The sequence below is a fragment of the Nicotiana sylvestris genome, chromosome 10 (genome assembly GCF_000393655.2).
Source record: "Nicotiana sylvestris chromosome 10, ASM39365v2, whole genome shotgun sequence".
NCBI classification, from domain to species: Eukaryota; Viridiplantae; Streptophyta; class Magnoliopsida; order Solanales; family Solanaceae; genus Nicotiana; species Nicotiana sylvestris.
The window spans coordinates 47915789-47930859 of NC_091066.1; the positions used below are offsets into that span (position 1 = coordinate 47915789).

General features: G+C 38.6%; 1 protein-coding gene across 1 annotated transcript; it reads left to right on the forward strand.

Annotated features, from left to right (window-relative positions):
* Positions 1 to 339: 339 nt before the first annotated feature.
* On the forward strand, positions 340 to 11862 carry LOC138879291 (uncharacterized). The gene is made up of 5 exons (XM_070158897.1): positions 340 to 588; positions 682 to 853; positions 947 to 1180; positions 3610 to 4006; positions 11715 to 11862. The coding sequence occupies exons 1-5, from the start codon at positions 340 to 342 to the stop codon at positions 11860 to 11862; spliced, it is 1200 nt and encodes a 399-aa protein (XP_070014998.1).
* The last annotated feature ends 3209 nt before the right edge of the window (positions 11863 to 15071 follow it).

The window sequence follows — 15071 nt, forward strand, 5'->3', positions numbered from 1 at the left end:
CAACAAAAATCAAGGAGGATGGAACAACAATGGAAACCAAGGCAACAGGGGGAAGGCTTTCAAAGGCCCCCAATGTACCAACAACCGAAGAATCCACCCCCTTTCTCTTCTCAAGGTCCTAGTTCTTCTGGTAATAATATGGGTAGAATTGAAATGATGTTTGAGCAGACGATGAAGAGGAATGCGGATTCCGATGCACAATTGGCTTCTCACAATACCTCTATCCGAAACTTGGAGGTGCAATTAGGCTAAATATCTCAGTCATTGAATACTCGCCCGAAGGGTGCTCTACCAAGTGATATGGTAGTGAACCCGAAGGGTGAAAATAACAATCATATGATGGCGTTTACAACAAGAAGTGAGAGAGGCGGTGATATGAATGCCTCAAAGCAAAAGCAAGTTGTGGATGAAGATGTTGAGTTGCGGGATGTTGATGTACCTTTGATTGTTGAAAATGTGGCTGAAGAGAATATGAACAATGATGTAAGGATTGATATTGGTGAGGCCGAGGTAGAAACCCATGATGTCTTGAACCCATCTAGGGAACACGTGATTGACATGCCCGAGCCGGTGGTGCCAAAAGCCAAGGTTCCTCTGCCAAGGCCACCTCCACCTTATCCTCAAAGGCTCGCAAAGTAAAAGATTGATAATCAGTTTAAAAAGTTCATTGACATGATGAAGAACTTATCTATTAATGTGCCTCTGGTGGAGGCACTTGAACAAATGTCGGGCTATGCAAAATTCATGAAAGATTTGGTTACAAAGAAGCGTTCTATGGACTGTGAAACTGTAAAGATGACACACCAGGTTAGTGCTATAGTGCATTCAATGGCCCCGAAGCTTGAAGATCCTGGTGCTTTCACTATTCCTTGCACCATTGGGAGTGCGGATTTTGCTAAAGCTCTTTGTGACTTGGGAGCTAGTATAAATTTGATGCCCTACTCAGTTTTTAAAACTTTGGGTATTGGGCAACGTAGGCCAACTTTAATGAGACTTCAAATGGTGGATCGATCAATGAAGCGACCTTTGGGCATTATTGATGATGTGCTTGTCCATGTGGACAAATTCACATTGCTGGCCGACTTTGTGATTTTGGATTATGAGGTGGACTATGAGGATCCTATTATCTTGGGCAGACCTTTCCTTGCAACGGGGAGGACATTGATTGATGTTGAAGCGGGTGAGCTCACTTTCCGAGTGGGAAACGAAAAGGTCATTTTCCACGTTTGCAAATCTATGAAGCAGCCCAATAGCACCGAGGTGTGCTCATTTGTAGACCTTGTCACAGCAGTGATTGTGGATGATACTAGTGCTATGATCAACGTGGAAGATCCGCTTGAAGCAGTGCTCTTGAACATGAATGTCAATGATGATGCTAGTAGAGTGGAAAGTGTCAATGCCCTACATGGAATGGGCTCTTATTCTTATGAGCCGAGGAATCTATCTTTGGATCATGAAAACCGAAAAACTCCACCAACAAAGCCATCTATTGAGGAGCCACCAGTGTTGGAGTTGAAGCCACTTCCTCCACACCTCAGGTATGAATACTTGGGTTCAAATTCTACTTTACTAGTTATACTTTCTTCTTGCCTTACTAACATGCAGGTTGAGGTCACTTTGGCGGTGCTTCAAAAGCGAAAAAGGGCAATTAGATGGACTCTAGCTGACATTCGGGGAATAAGCCCCGCATTTTGCATGCACAAAATCATCTTGGAGAAGGATGCAAAGCCTTCCTTGGAGCATCAAAGAAGATTAAATGAGGCGATGCAAGAAGTGGTGAAGAAAGAGGTTATCAAGTGGTTGGACACCAGTGTGGTTTATCCTATTTCTAACAGTTCTTGGACTTCTTCGGTGCAATGTGTGCCGAAGAAGGGTGGTATGACTGTGGTGGCCAATGACAGCAATGAACTCATTCCTACTCACACGATTACTGGGTGGAGAGTATGTATGGACTACCGGAAGCTAAACAAGGTGACCCAAAAAGATCATTTCCCATTGCCATTCCTTGACCAAATGCTAGATCGTCTTGTGGGGCGTGCTTTCTATTGATTCTTGGATGGTTACTCGGGGTGCAATCGAATTTTAATTGCACCGGAGGATCAAGAGAAGGCAACTTTTACATGTCCCTATGGCACATTCGCCTTCTCTCGAATGCCATTCGGATTGTGTAATGCTCCGGCAACCTTCCAACGTTGCATGATGGCTATTTTCACCGACATGGTGGAGGATATTTTAGAGGTTTTCATGGATGATTTCAGTTTGTTGGGGATTCTTTTGATGAGTGTCTGAAAAACTTGGATAGAGTATTGGCCCGGTGTGAAGACACAAACCTCGTACTCAATTGGGAAAAATGTCATTTCATGGTTGAAGAGGGTATAGTGTTGGGTCACAAAATCTCGAAGTGAGGAATTGAGGTTGACAAAGCCAAGATAGAGGTGATTTCAAGGCTTCCTCCCCCTATTTCTGTCAAAGGAGTGAGGAGTTTTCTTGGGCACACGGGTTTTTACCGGAGGTTCATAAAGTATTTTTCTATAGTGGTACACCCTTTGTGCAAGTTGCTAGAGAAAGATGCAAAGTTCTTGTTCGACAAGAGTTGTATGCAAGCATTCGAGCTTCTCAAGCTCAAGTTGACTTCTACCCCCATCATTACCGCACCAAATTGGAGCTTGTCTTTCGAGCTCATGTGTGATGCTAGTGACATTGCGGTTGGGGCTGTTTTGGGCCAAAAAATCAACAAGATGTTTCATCCGGTGTACTACGCAAGCAAGACCATGAATGAGGCTCAAAGGAACTATACAGTCACCGAGAAAGAGTTGTTGGATATTGTGGTTGCTATGGAAAAGTTTCGACCTTACCTTATGGGGGCGAAAGTTATAATGCACACCGTCCATGCCGCCCTTAGGTATTTGATGACCAAGAAAGAATCCAAGGCGAGATTGATGAGATGGGTGTTACTTCTTCAAGAGTTTGATCTAGAAATTATTGATCGTAAGGGTAGTGAGAATCAAGTGGCGGACCACTTGTCCCGTTTGGAGGAGGAGAGGAGGCCTTGTGATGGCCTTGAGATCAATTATTCATTTCCCGACGAACAACTCCTTGTGGTGTAAATGAAGGATATGCCATGGTTTACCGATGTTTCCAATTACCTTGTGACCGGAATAATCCCGTATGAGCTCTATTCTAACCAAAGAAAGAAGCTCAAGCGGGATAGTTTGGATTTATTTTTGGATGAGCCACATTTTTTCAAGATTTGCACGGATGATGTGATTCGTAGATGTGTCCCGGAGGAAGAACAATTGAGTATCTTAGAGGCTTGAAATTCTTCACCCTATAGTGGCCATCTTGGTATGGTGAGGACCGCCTCGAAAGTTCTTAGTTGTGGATTCTATTAGCCCAGCTTGTTCAAAGATGCGGGAGATTTGGTGAAAAGATGTGATGAGTGACAAAGAGCGGGCAGAATTTCAAAAAGGGATGAGATGCCTCTCAATACGATTCTTGAAGTGGATATCTTTGATGTTTGGGGCATCGATTTCATGGGTCCATTTGTTAGCTCTTGTGTGAATACTTACATTCTCGTGGCGGTTGATTATGTCTCAAAATGGGTTGAAGTCGTGGCTTTTCCTAATAATGAAGCCCGGAGTGTTGTTTCGTTTCTTAAAAAGAGAATCTTCACAAGGTTTGGCACTCCTCGTGCGATTATTAGTGATGGGGGCTCTCACTTTTGCAACAAGGCTTTTGACACGTTGCTTTCCAAGTACGGTGTCAATCATAAGGTTTCTACCCCCTATCACCCTCAAGATAGGGGTCAAGTGGAAGTCTCCAACAGAGAAATTAAGAGCATCTTGTCAAAAACTGTCAATGCTAATAGGACCGATTGGTCGAAAAAGTTGGATGACGCTCTATGGGCTTATCGGACGGCTTACAAAACTCCTATTAGTATGTCTATGTATCAGTTAGTGTTTGGAAAAGCTTGTAATCTTCCGGTTGAGTTAGAGCACAAGGCCATGTGGGCTTTGAGGAAGTTGAATTTGGAATGGGATGTTGCGGCAAATCTTCGTGTTGAACAACTCAATGAGCTCGATGAGTTTAGATTCCATGCTTACTCAAGTTCATCCTTGTATAAGGACAAAATGAAGTACCTTCACGACAAATATGCTCGGGGTAAGGAGTTCAAGGTTGGAGACATGGTTCTCTTGTTCAATTCCCGGTTATGTCTATTTCCGGGTAAGCTCAAGTCAAAGTGGAGTGGGCCATTTGAAGTTGTGTTTGTGACCCCTGTCGACACCCCCTTTTTCTATGGGGCGAAATTGGGTATACGACATTGGGAGGACAACTCTATTCCCTTTCGAGAATTGGGTTTTGGAATTTGAAGAGTCGCCATCTAATGATTATAGTGCATTAGGACACTTTTTAGAAGAGTTTGAGTTGGAAAACCAGAGTTAGGGTAAGGGCTAGAAATTATATCGAGGGGAAGGTGTTAGGCATCCCTCAAGATCCACTAGTGTGGTCCCGGCCATGCTGCAATTGTGACTTTACAAGTAAACAATCAAGGCTCAAATAAGGATTCGCATATAACATTGCAATTAGGTTGAAAACTTTTGACGGCAAGTAGAGAGGGCAGAAATTTATGAAAAAGGATTTGAATAGTTTTACAAGAAGAGATGAAAGCAAATAAAGTTAAGGGGGTCCTAGGTTTACAAATAATAAGGATCACTTCAATGCAATATCCAGCAATCACTCCTCAAAAGAGGGGTCGCACGTGATATTAGCGCACCGGTCATCATATCCATATTCTACCCATCCCACCCCGTTAAGGTATTAAAGCGCGGAATGGTATCGTTACTTATTGCATGCTATTACCCGTCCCATCCTATAAATCATAGAGGGTATTTAGGACCACTATTCCTACAAGGTAAGGACTAGGCTGAACCTTTAGGTTTAAAGGACAAAATGCTAAGCGACATACATAACAAGTAGGACTACACATAAAGGGAACACAGAGGCAAATAAAAAGCTCACAGATCCCTCCACAAGTAAATATGTAATCAGCACGTCTCAAACATATTTAAGGTCTCAAAGATAGTAGTTTTCAGAAAACAGGAATAGATAACAGTAGTTGAGTTTAGCGACAGATAAAAAAAATCGTTAAAGCATGGTTTTTGAAAATCAAGTAGTGACAGTAGCTTGACGAGGTGCTGGACAAGTATTCCAAATAGCACGATTCTGGGCAGAGAATGGTAACCCAGTAGTTTGAAAACATAATAGAACAAGAACCAGAAAATCAGTGAGAGTAAATAGATGCACAATTTCAAGATTTTGTTTCCAGATAGAGCGGGAGTTTTTTTTAAAAAAAATAAACAGAGTGAACTTCAGCAAGAATGGGAGCAACAGACTTCAAAATTATAAGAGGCTGATTGGTCTTAAACCGGTAAAACATGATTAATCGATTCTTATTAGGCCTAAAGTTTGTCTAGGTGTCATATGCATTACCTAATTACCTTAAATGGGTGAACATGCATATTAATTCCAGTTTTAAAAGGACGCAGTTAACCAAACTTGTATTATTAGATTAAACATACCAGTGAGGCATTCAACAATTACAACTCAGAAAAAATAAAAACCCTAAGTAACAGGATGTCTAATGCACATAGAAGCTCCTAAAACATGGTCTCTAAATGCTAATGAGAATGCAGCAGTAATTTTATAACAGTTACTTATTGGTTATTAACTAATCATGATTACGAAATGAGTATAATAACAGACTGAAAGTAAAAAGCCTAAAACAAGATTACTAATATGTAAGATGCATGTCCTATACATGATATCTATTGCGCAAGTAGGTAAATAAAGTCCTATAAGCATGTTTTCTACCCATTACTTGAACTAAGCATGCATAACCCCTCCCATATTCACTATTCGACCCCAATCATTCGTTTAAAAATTATTACAAACCAAGGATAGCCAAATTACAGTAATAAAGAATAAAAATAAGAAGTTATTCTATAGGGAGCCTTCAGCCAGGCCCAATCTTCCAACCTTACTCCATTCGAGTTTCACAACCTTTGCCATGGTCTGGGTGCGGCAAAGCTCCCTAAGGCCCATTGGGTCCCTGGCCAGTACCAGTACCCAAACATATACCAAAAATGTTGAACAAGTGCAGTGTGGAATTACCAGCCTTGTGCATCAAAGTTTAGTGAGTACTCAGAGGTACCCAAAGAAATGCTTACACAAAGAGGGTAGAACCTTATCTCTAAGAGTAGTGAGAGTGCGTGATATAGTTTTAAGGAAATTGAGTTGAGAAAAAATAGTTTAAACATGATCCATATAGAATCAGTTCTTGAAAGAAAAACAATAGAAGAGTGTGATAGTTTTGTAAGAAGGTGAGTAGGACAATCTCAGAAATAGAATATCACACATAGTTCAGGGAAGCAAACACAAACAGAGGAAAAGGGAAATGGGGACAAGTAGTTCACATGTAAGAGCATAGTTGCACATATGTAGACATCAGAGAAAACATTTCGGAACTTAAACAGTCACAACACATTTCATCCCAAAGTGCTCATGGAAGAGGTTCAGGATTATTTAGTAGCTAGGAAGGGTCGTGAATACATTCTAATAATGTACTGGGGTTAGGGGGTAAGGAAGAATTGTATTAAACAAGTAAGGGAAGCAGTAGGCATGCTGAATTAAGGGAAGGGTAATCACATCAATGAACTAGCAAAGAGGCACGCTAATTGCAATGAAAACAACAGAACCATAAGTAGAAGCATAAAAGAAATAAGAGAAAGTGCAATATGCATAAAAACATGTTGTTTTGGAAGCTGTAAATCAAATAGCAGACATACCAGTCAAGAGTGGGATAATAGAGCAGTAGTGTGCAGGGAAGTAGAGCAATAGTGTGCAGACCAAGAGAGAAGCAATGTTTAGAGCAATAAAATAGTAGAGTAACAAGTTACTCAGTCTTGGCTTTTAGTCGACTAGGTAACTAGTAGTCAATAAGAGAAGCGAGCGAGAATGTGTAGGAAAGTAAGAGAGAACAGTGAGTATGCTTGTGTGTGTAAGAGAGAGTTCAAAATAGTGTGGTTGTTCATCTGTTATGCTAAACAGAGGGTAGAGTATTTACAGTTTTGAAAACAAGTAAAGAATAGGGTAACAAGTACACAATTATAGAAGCAATACCAATTGGAGACAATCACAAGACCAAACTCCTTTTAATTAGGGAGTCATGATTCGAATAGGTACAGGTTATATCAGATAAGGAAAGAATCACTTAGACTACTGAATCTACCATAATAGGAGTAGTAAAGCATGTAACATGTAATAAGGGCCAAATACATAATATTTCAAGTAAGGAAAATATATACTGAATATTTGAAAGTATGTTTATGCGCATAAATATGGTAAAAATATAAATTAACTCTGAAAATTAGTCAAAGAATCACGGATGAGAATAAAATCACAAGGAATTAGTTCTAAGTAAGGAAAACATCTCACAAATAATTAAGTGATTCAAAATAAGTGAAAAACATCTAAGGAAAACATATACAAAATCAGAGATTCGAAGAGATGCACAGTATCAAAAGAATATTTGGTAAACAATGAATAATTACACCTATTAAACACAATAGGCATGGAAATCAGAGAACCCTAAGCAAGAAATCACAGAAACAGTAGAAGGTTGGAACCCTAACAACAAAATTAAAGCATAGAACTCGGAGAATAACCCAGAAGATCACACAAATAAGCAAATAATATAAACACAAACATATAGTACTCAAAATCAGAAGATAAAGTGATTTCGAAAAGGGGTTTAGAAACCCTAGTTTGAAAAAAAAAAGGGAACAAAACGTTTAAAACTTGAGCAATCGTAAAGATCGAGTAGAGAGTAGTGTACATAAAGGTGTGAGTTAAAATCGTTTATAAAATACAGAGATTTAATAGGTCTGGGTAGAGATTATGGTTTCATAAGAAACCAGTGAGAAGTAGGAGAAACCTGGCTGTGAAACTCAGCAATAATGATGTTCATAGCACCATCGGACCAAAACCCATCGGAGAAAGACTGAAGACAAACCAGGCAAAGCTTTCAGTGACCATCTCGTATAGTGGAGGCTCCTGGGGTCTCCAGGATAGAAGGAATCAACGAGATAAGGTTTCACGGCGGCTGGTGGTCGAAAGGGTGAGGCTGGAGGTGGCCGGATAGATAGTGAAGGCCATCGGAGAAGAACCAGAAGGTTCTAGAGAGAAGGAGGAGAGGAAGAGACCAAGTAGAGAGAGAGACCGGTCTCGATGAAATGAGGGGTCAGGGGGTAGTTAGAATTTAATTAAGGAAACGAAATCTGGGCCGTTGATCTCATTTGATCAACAGCTCAGATTAAATCGAAGTTGGGCCGAGTTATTCGGAGATTGGGCTGGGCGGATTTGGATTGGGTATTGGGTTAATTAATAATCTGATGGGGTGGTTTAAAATTGGGGCTAAAATTTTAATAATAATAGGTTAGGTATTAAATAGCCACTTTCTCCCTCTTAATTTTATAAAAATACTGGAAATGATTTTAACAGAAAATCAATCGAAATAGTCAACCCGGCAAGGGAGAATCAGATATAACAAATCTCACTTTGCTAGTACTCTGTTCAATTAATGGAAATACTTAATCATAGAGGATCATTAATTAAAGTATATAAGGTGTCATTCAAAAACACAACAACTTTCAAGTTAAGATCCACGGTCATGCTTGACACCAACGTATAGATACTCGTCACCATGCCTATACATCATACTCAACAAGAAGCAAGTAGCAAATATGACTCAACTCCTAATCCCTCAAGCTAGGGTTAAACCAAACACTTACCTCGATGCCTTGAAAACTAGTCAAGTCTCAATAATAGCTTTACCTCTTGATTCCACCACCAATCCGCTCGAATTTAGTCATAAGTTACTAAATCACATTAATAAATGCTAAATGAATCAACCCCAATGCATGAAAATGAGTTTTCCAAAGTTTTACCCAAAAATCAAAATTCACCCCCGGGCCCACGTGGTCGCAACCCGAGGTTCGGACCAAAACCCGATTACCCATTCCCCCACAAATTCAAATATATGGTTTGATTTAAAATCGGACCTCAAATTGAGGTCCAAATCCCTAATTTTAGAAAAACCTAGGTTCTACCCATATCACCCAATTTCCCCATGAAAATCTTTGATTTGAAGTTGAAATCATGTTAAAAGATGTTAAGAAATGAAGAAAATAAGTTAAAAATCACTTACCAATCGTTTCGGAGAAGAAAAGTTGTTTGGAAAATCACCTCTTATGTTTTGGGGTTTTGAAAAGTGTAAAATAACTGAAATTCACGTGTATTTATACCCCTCTGAAGTTCCTACCGCGGACCGTGCAAGAAGGACCGCGACCATGCAGGCTCCCTGAAGACCTGCGGATCATTACCCCGTGCGGACTGCACCAAGCCGATCGTGACCGCACAGCACCCACCGCGGACCGCTCAATTCGACCGCGGCCGCACGTGATTGATCGTGGACCGCGCAAGAGGGTTCAGAGACCTGTCAAAATTCCTGAACCTGCAACATCTGATCTTCTAAAGCCTAAGGCATCCCGGAACCTACTAGAAACTCACCTGAGCCTTCGAAACTCTAAACCAAGCATGCACACTACCTCAAAAACAACCTACTAACATATTCATGTGATCACATCACCAATATAACATTATGAACATCGAATTGAGCCTCAAGATCCATGAAATTTCTCAGATTTCCTTTTAAGCATATACCTCTTTTCTTTTGTTTCTGCCTCTCTTTAATCACTCTTGTTTTTTTTCATTTCGTTTCTATCGTTCTTTATTTTTGGCACTCTCTTTTTTTTTGTTTTTTTTTGTTTTTGTCACTCTTTTATTTTATGTCACTCTTTTTTATATTTTTTTATTTTTTTCACTCTTTTCTTTTTTTTTCACTCAATTTTTCTTTTTCTTTTTTTTTCAGTTTATTTTTCGCTCAATTAATTTTATGGCTATGATCGAATCCGATGGGGATTGCCTACGTATCATGACGCTGTATGAATCAGATGTTGCGTAGTTTTGGAAGATCGAGAACAACACGTAAGATGCATCAGGATGGTCTTTTTAGTTTGGGTACACCTGTCATAGACGGACTCAACCCCTGTGTTAAATCCCCAAAGTCAGATGCATGTGATGCAAACAAACGTTCCTACTAGAGATCTGGCATGATGTTATATTATTCTAGGTTTAAAAACCTGGGTGTATTGTTCTAGACCTGGATTACCCATACGGACAGCTCGAGCCGGGGGGGGGGGGCAGCGTACCGGGAATACAGAAGCTTCACCGACTTTGAAACTTGTCCGAACCTCATTCTAAAATTGGGATATGACTCTAACAGAAAAGAAGTCACATGAAGTGCACACTTCCTAGATGATTTAGAAGACTCATAGTGAATAGGGTTTCGTAATAATTTTATATACAGTCCAAACAATATCAAAGCGGTAAATAGAGGCATTTAGCACATTAGGCTCAAACATATAAAATAAGATAATAAATAAAGCCAACTATAACGGTTATTCTAAGCTCGAATTCTTGAACCCTAAACCAAAAGTTCTGGGTTCGATCCCCAGCAGAGTCGCCAGAACTGTCACACCTCCTTTTTTACCACCCGAGGGGTATATAAGAGAGTTTTTCCAATTAAAGTGACATATATCGAAATGGGATTATTTATTTAAAATTTTCAGAGTCGCCACTTGGAATAATTTATTTGTTGGTGTTCCAAGTCACCAGTTTATTTTTAAATCCCAAATCGAGAAAAATCGACTTTATTTGAAAGTTTGCGAAACCAGAAATTCTAGATAAGGAATTCTGTTAACCTGGGAGAAGATGTTAGGCATTTTCGGGTTCTGTTATTCGAGCACGGTCGCTTAAACTGTTAAAATTGGCCTAATTATCTGATTAATTACATGTTTTAAACCTATTGTGCATTTAAACTTTATAACCGCTTTAATTTATTTAAAAATCGCTTTTAGGATTTATGAAATTATTTTTTGAACAAGTTACGATTGTCGTACACTTGGCGTTTTGGAACACACCGCAAAGCGTGCTACATGAAATGCACCCGCGATTCGCGATATGTTTATTTTATTATTATTCAAAGTTGTTATGATGGGATTACATTAAATGTACCCCTGAATTACAACATGTTTATTTTAATTATTGTTCGAAGTTATGGTCAGGTCACATGAAATGCACACCCGAATTGGGACTTACGTATCATGACCATGCCACAGGAACCGTACCCATGGGCACGATGATATATTATTAATCGTGCCTAAAGCAAACTACGAGTGTTTATATGAATTATGTAGTTTTCTTAGTTTAAAATTGACTGTGCAGGTTCAAAGATTATAAAATAATGTGGGTAAAGTGTGAGATTTAACTAACAGGAATTAGTATGGTTGATTATGTTTCTGACTTAGTGAAGGCATTGAAATTCTCAGCAGGTTCCATTGTTTGGGCCTGAAGACTAATATTTCAAAGTGTCTTATTCAATAAAAGAGGGTGCAGAAGGGATATTGGGTCGCTACTCATCATTTGGGGCCCAAATGAACCAGACCTTCTGTGATCCATCCAAAATTGTGCCATGAATTGACAATGGCGAGACTTTTTTTAAACAGTTAATTAATAAAATTTTAACAAACAAACAGGCTAGACAAGGAAAAGTACATGGATGTCATTGAAAAATCATCAGAAAAGGAGAACATGAAGAGGTTGAGAATCAAACAAGCTGGATCAAAGAAATTAAATATAAACTCATTTGCAGATAGCACAAGCTTCATTCATAAACTCAAATAGTGAATAACAAATGAGAAATCACACCTAAATGCAGAACACAACAATCAAGGACCAAATAAAGGTCTGAAAGTAGGAAAACGAAGCTAAATCCAAATATAAGCAGAATCAACAAACCAACAATTTTAAAGGCTCGGTCACTTTAGAAATCCCAGAAAATATTGAATAGACGAACTGAAATCTGGGACAGCTTCCTTATCCTATTTTCTACCTTGTTTTCCCTTCTTAAATTCCTTTTGTATACACTTTGTGTGTGTCTTAGATTCTCTGCCGAATTTGAAAGGGCTTCGAAATTTGGCCGTTGCTTTTGTCAAGGATATGAGTTCGATGGTTTTTCTCCAACTCAAAGAGAGAATCAATTTTTTTTTGTTTTTGATGGGTAGGTTCGCCATTTTCAACTTGGGGTGGAAATCTGATCGTTCTTGTTGAGAAATGGAGAGGGGTGTGTCGTTGACAGAGTCAAGGAGACGGGGTTAGTTGTCATCTTTTTTTAGAGGAAAATGGCGCGTCATTTGGTATATGGAAAGGGGGGGGGGAATCTCATCTGATTGTCTAGGTCTAGATTTGTAGGTTTTAATGAGAGGGTGGTCTTGGGCTGGGGTGGAGTTTGGTTTTGGCTGGATGATTAAAAATCAATTGAACCAATTAGGAATTAGCCTAATTTAAAAACAAGACCAAATATTCTTCCCATTTTCCTTCCCTTTTCTTTTTGCAATGTTAGCCATTTTAAACTCTAATTTAGTTTAATCTCTTTGTATGGCCAAATTATTTATCTATTTTACCTAATTAATTAACTAACATAAGAATGCATTTTTTTTATTTTTAGTTATTTAAATGATGCATTTAGCAATGTAATTAATTTCTAAATGCAAATTAAATCTAAGATGACATGAAATTAAAATGTGACAATTTTTATGGTTTTCCTCATGATTTTAAAATAGTAAAAAATGCATGAAATGCAACTAAATAAAGAAAAACATCTAAAATCTCCAAAAAATTATTTTTGGTCTATTTTTTAGGATTTATTTGCATGTAGGGAAAACATTAGGTGCTCACAAGGGTGATGTTGTGCCGATATTTCGAGTGTAAAAGTACGAAGGGTGATGATGTGCCACATTATTGAGAGTAAAAGCACGAAGGGTGATGCCGTGCACATTTCTATTTATGCATATGGTGAGGAAGAGTGATATAGCACGAAGGGTGATGTCGTGCACTTTTTATTTGCTGTGTTTATTTGTTGTTATCAATTCAAGTGTTTTAACTATTTAAATTCTTTTACTGTTGTGATCTTTTGTGTTGGAATCTACAGTGTTTTCAATACCTCATCATATATATATATATATATATATATACTTCAAACTTCAATAATTTTTACATCTTTAATTCAATTAGTTTATCAATTATATTCCCTTAAATCGTCTGAGATTGTATTTTACTTAAAATGGAATTTCTACTAAGTTGTAACTTATTAAATCCCATGTTAAAGGTAGTAATTCATTCGATGTTGTATTTTAATTGAAAATGGTACTTTCTTTATTCAAATGATTTCAAAAAATAACTTCATCTTTTCTTGCTGAGTTCCCAATTGGTTAGAAGCTGCACTATGTTTTATGTTATGTAAATGAGACTCCTGGAACATCTTAATTGCATTGGTTATGGGTCCTATGTACTGAGTAACATGAGAATGTTGTTGTGCAAAGTGAGACAAAAATACGTGGGCAAAAGGTGTCGGGTGTGCTAAATGTTTGGAAGTTGAGGTAAGATATGAGACATCGAGTTCTAAGATGGCTAGGGTTGTGAACTAGAAACGATATGATTGATTGAGTTGACACTGTCATCCTTACTTGAGTTCATTCTACTTCTCTGTGTTCCAGCTATGTTAGCTTTGCTTTATTTGTTTATCTTTCTTTTCCATCCGAGTTTCCTTTTATGATTTCGATTGTTTGTATATTGATTTATACTTACAATTGATATAACTTCGTTACCTTTATCTTTATATTTGTTATCATACCCTATTTAACTTGTCTGACCAGTAGGTGTCTTGACTGTTCCTCGTCACTACCCCACCGAAGTTAGTCTTGATACTTACTGGGCACAACTGTGGTATGCTCATACAACTCTTCTGTACATTTTTGTGTACAGATCCAGGTATTTGATCGGTAGTAGCTATGCGGGTCGTTGTAGTGGAGACTCAAGATAAACCTGCTGCTACGTTCGCAGGCCTCAGAGTCACCTTCATTTGTACTTAATTCCATTTGTTCCTTCGTTTCGGGATAGTGATATATTTATGTTGTATAACTACTCTTAGAAAAGCTTATGACTTGTACCACCGGTTTTGGGGAATTGTAAATTTTCAAAGTTAATTAATTTAAAGTTAGTAAATGTCAAGGTTATTGCAGTTAATGTTAGGCTTACCTAGTTTAGAGACTAGGTGCCATCACGACTCCTTCGGGGGGATTTTGGGTCGTGACAAGTTGGTATCAGAGCTCTAGATTCATAGGTTCTACGAATCATAAGCAAGTTTAGTAGAGTCTTACGGATCGGTACAGAGATGTCTGTACTTATCTTGGAGAGGCTACAGAATTATTAGAAAATTCCACTTCTTTCATTCCTTATCAAGCGATATTGATTCAGCTCAAAGTATATAACTTATGTTCCTTACATCCACTCGTGTGTAATATTACACTCTCAGTGTCTGCTATGCGCCAGCGATTCGTGATTGTAATGACCCGGTCGGCCGTTACATGAGTTACCACTCCGTTTCCCCTATTTCTACTTCTTATTATCTTGTTCAGTTGTCTTATGTGTTATCGGGTTGGTTGGCTCGGGTTCGGAGAGGCTTTGGTAAGGTTTGAAACACTTAGTCTGTTTTGAGTAAGCTTAAGTTGGAAAAGTCAACCAGATGTTGACTTATGTGAAAAAGGGCTCGGATGTGATTTCCGATGGTTCAGATAGTTTCGGAATGTGAGTTGGGACTTAGGAGAGTGATCAGAATGGGTTTTGGAGGTTCGAATTAGATTTAGGCTTGAATTGGCGAAATTGGAATTTTGGCATTTTCCGGTTGATAGGTGAGATTTTTATATTGGGATCAGAATGGAATTATGGAAGTTGGAGTAGGTCCGTCATGTCATTTTTGACGTGTGTGCAAAATTTCAGGTCATTCGGACGAGGTTTGATAGACGTTTTGATCGAAAGCGGAATTTGGAAGCTTT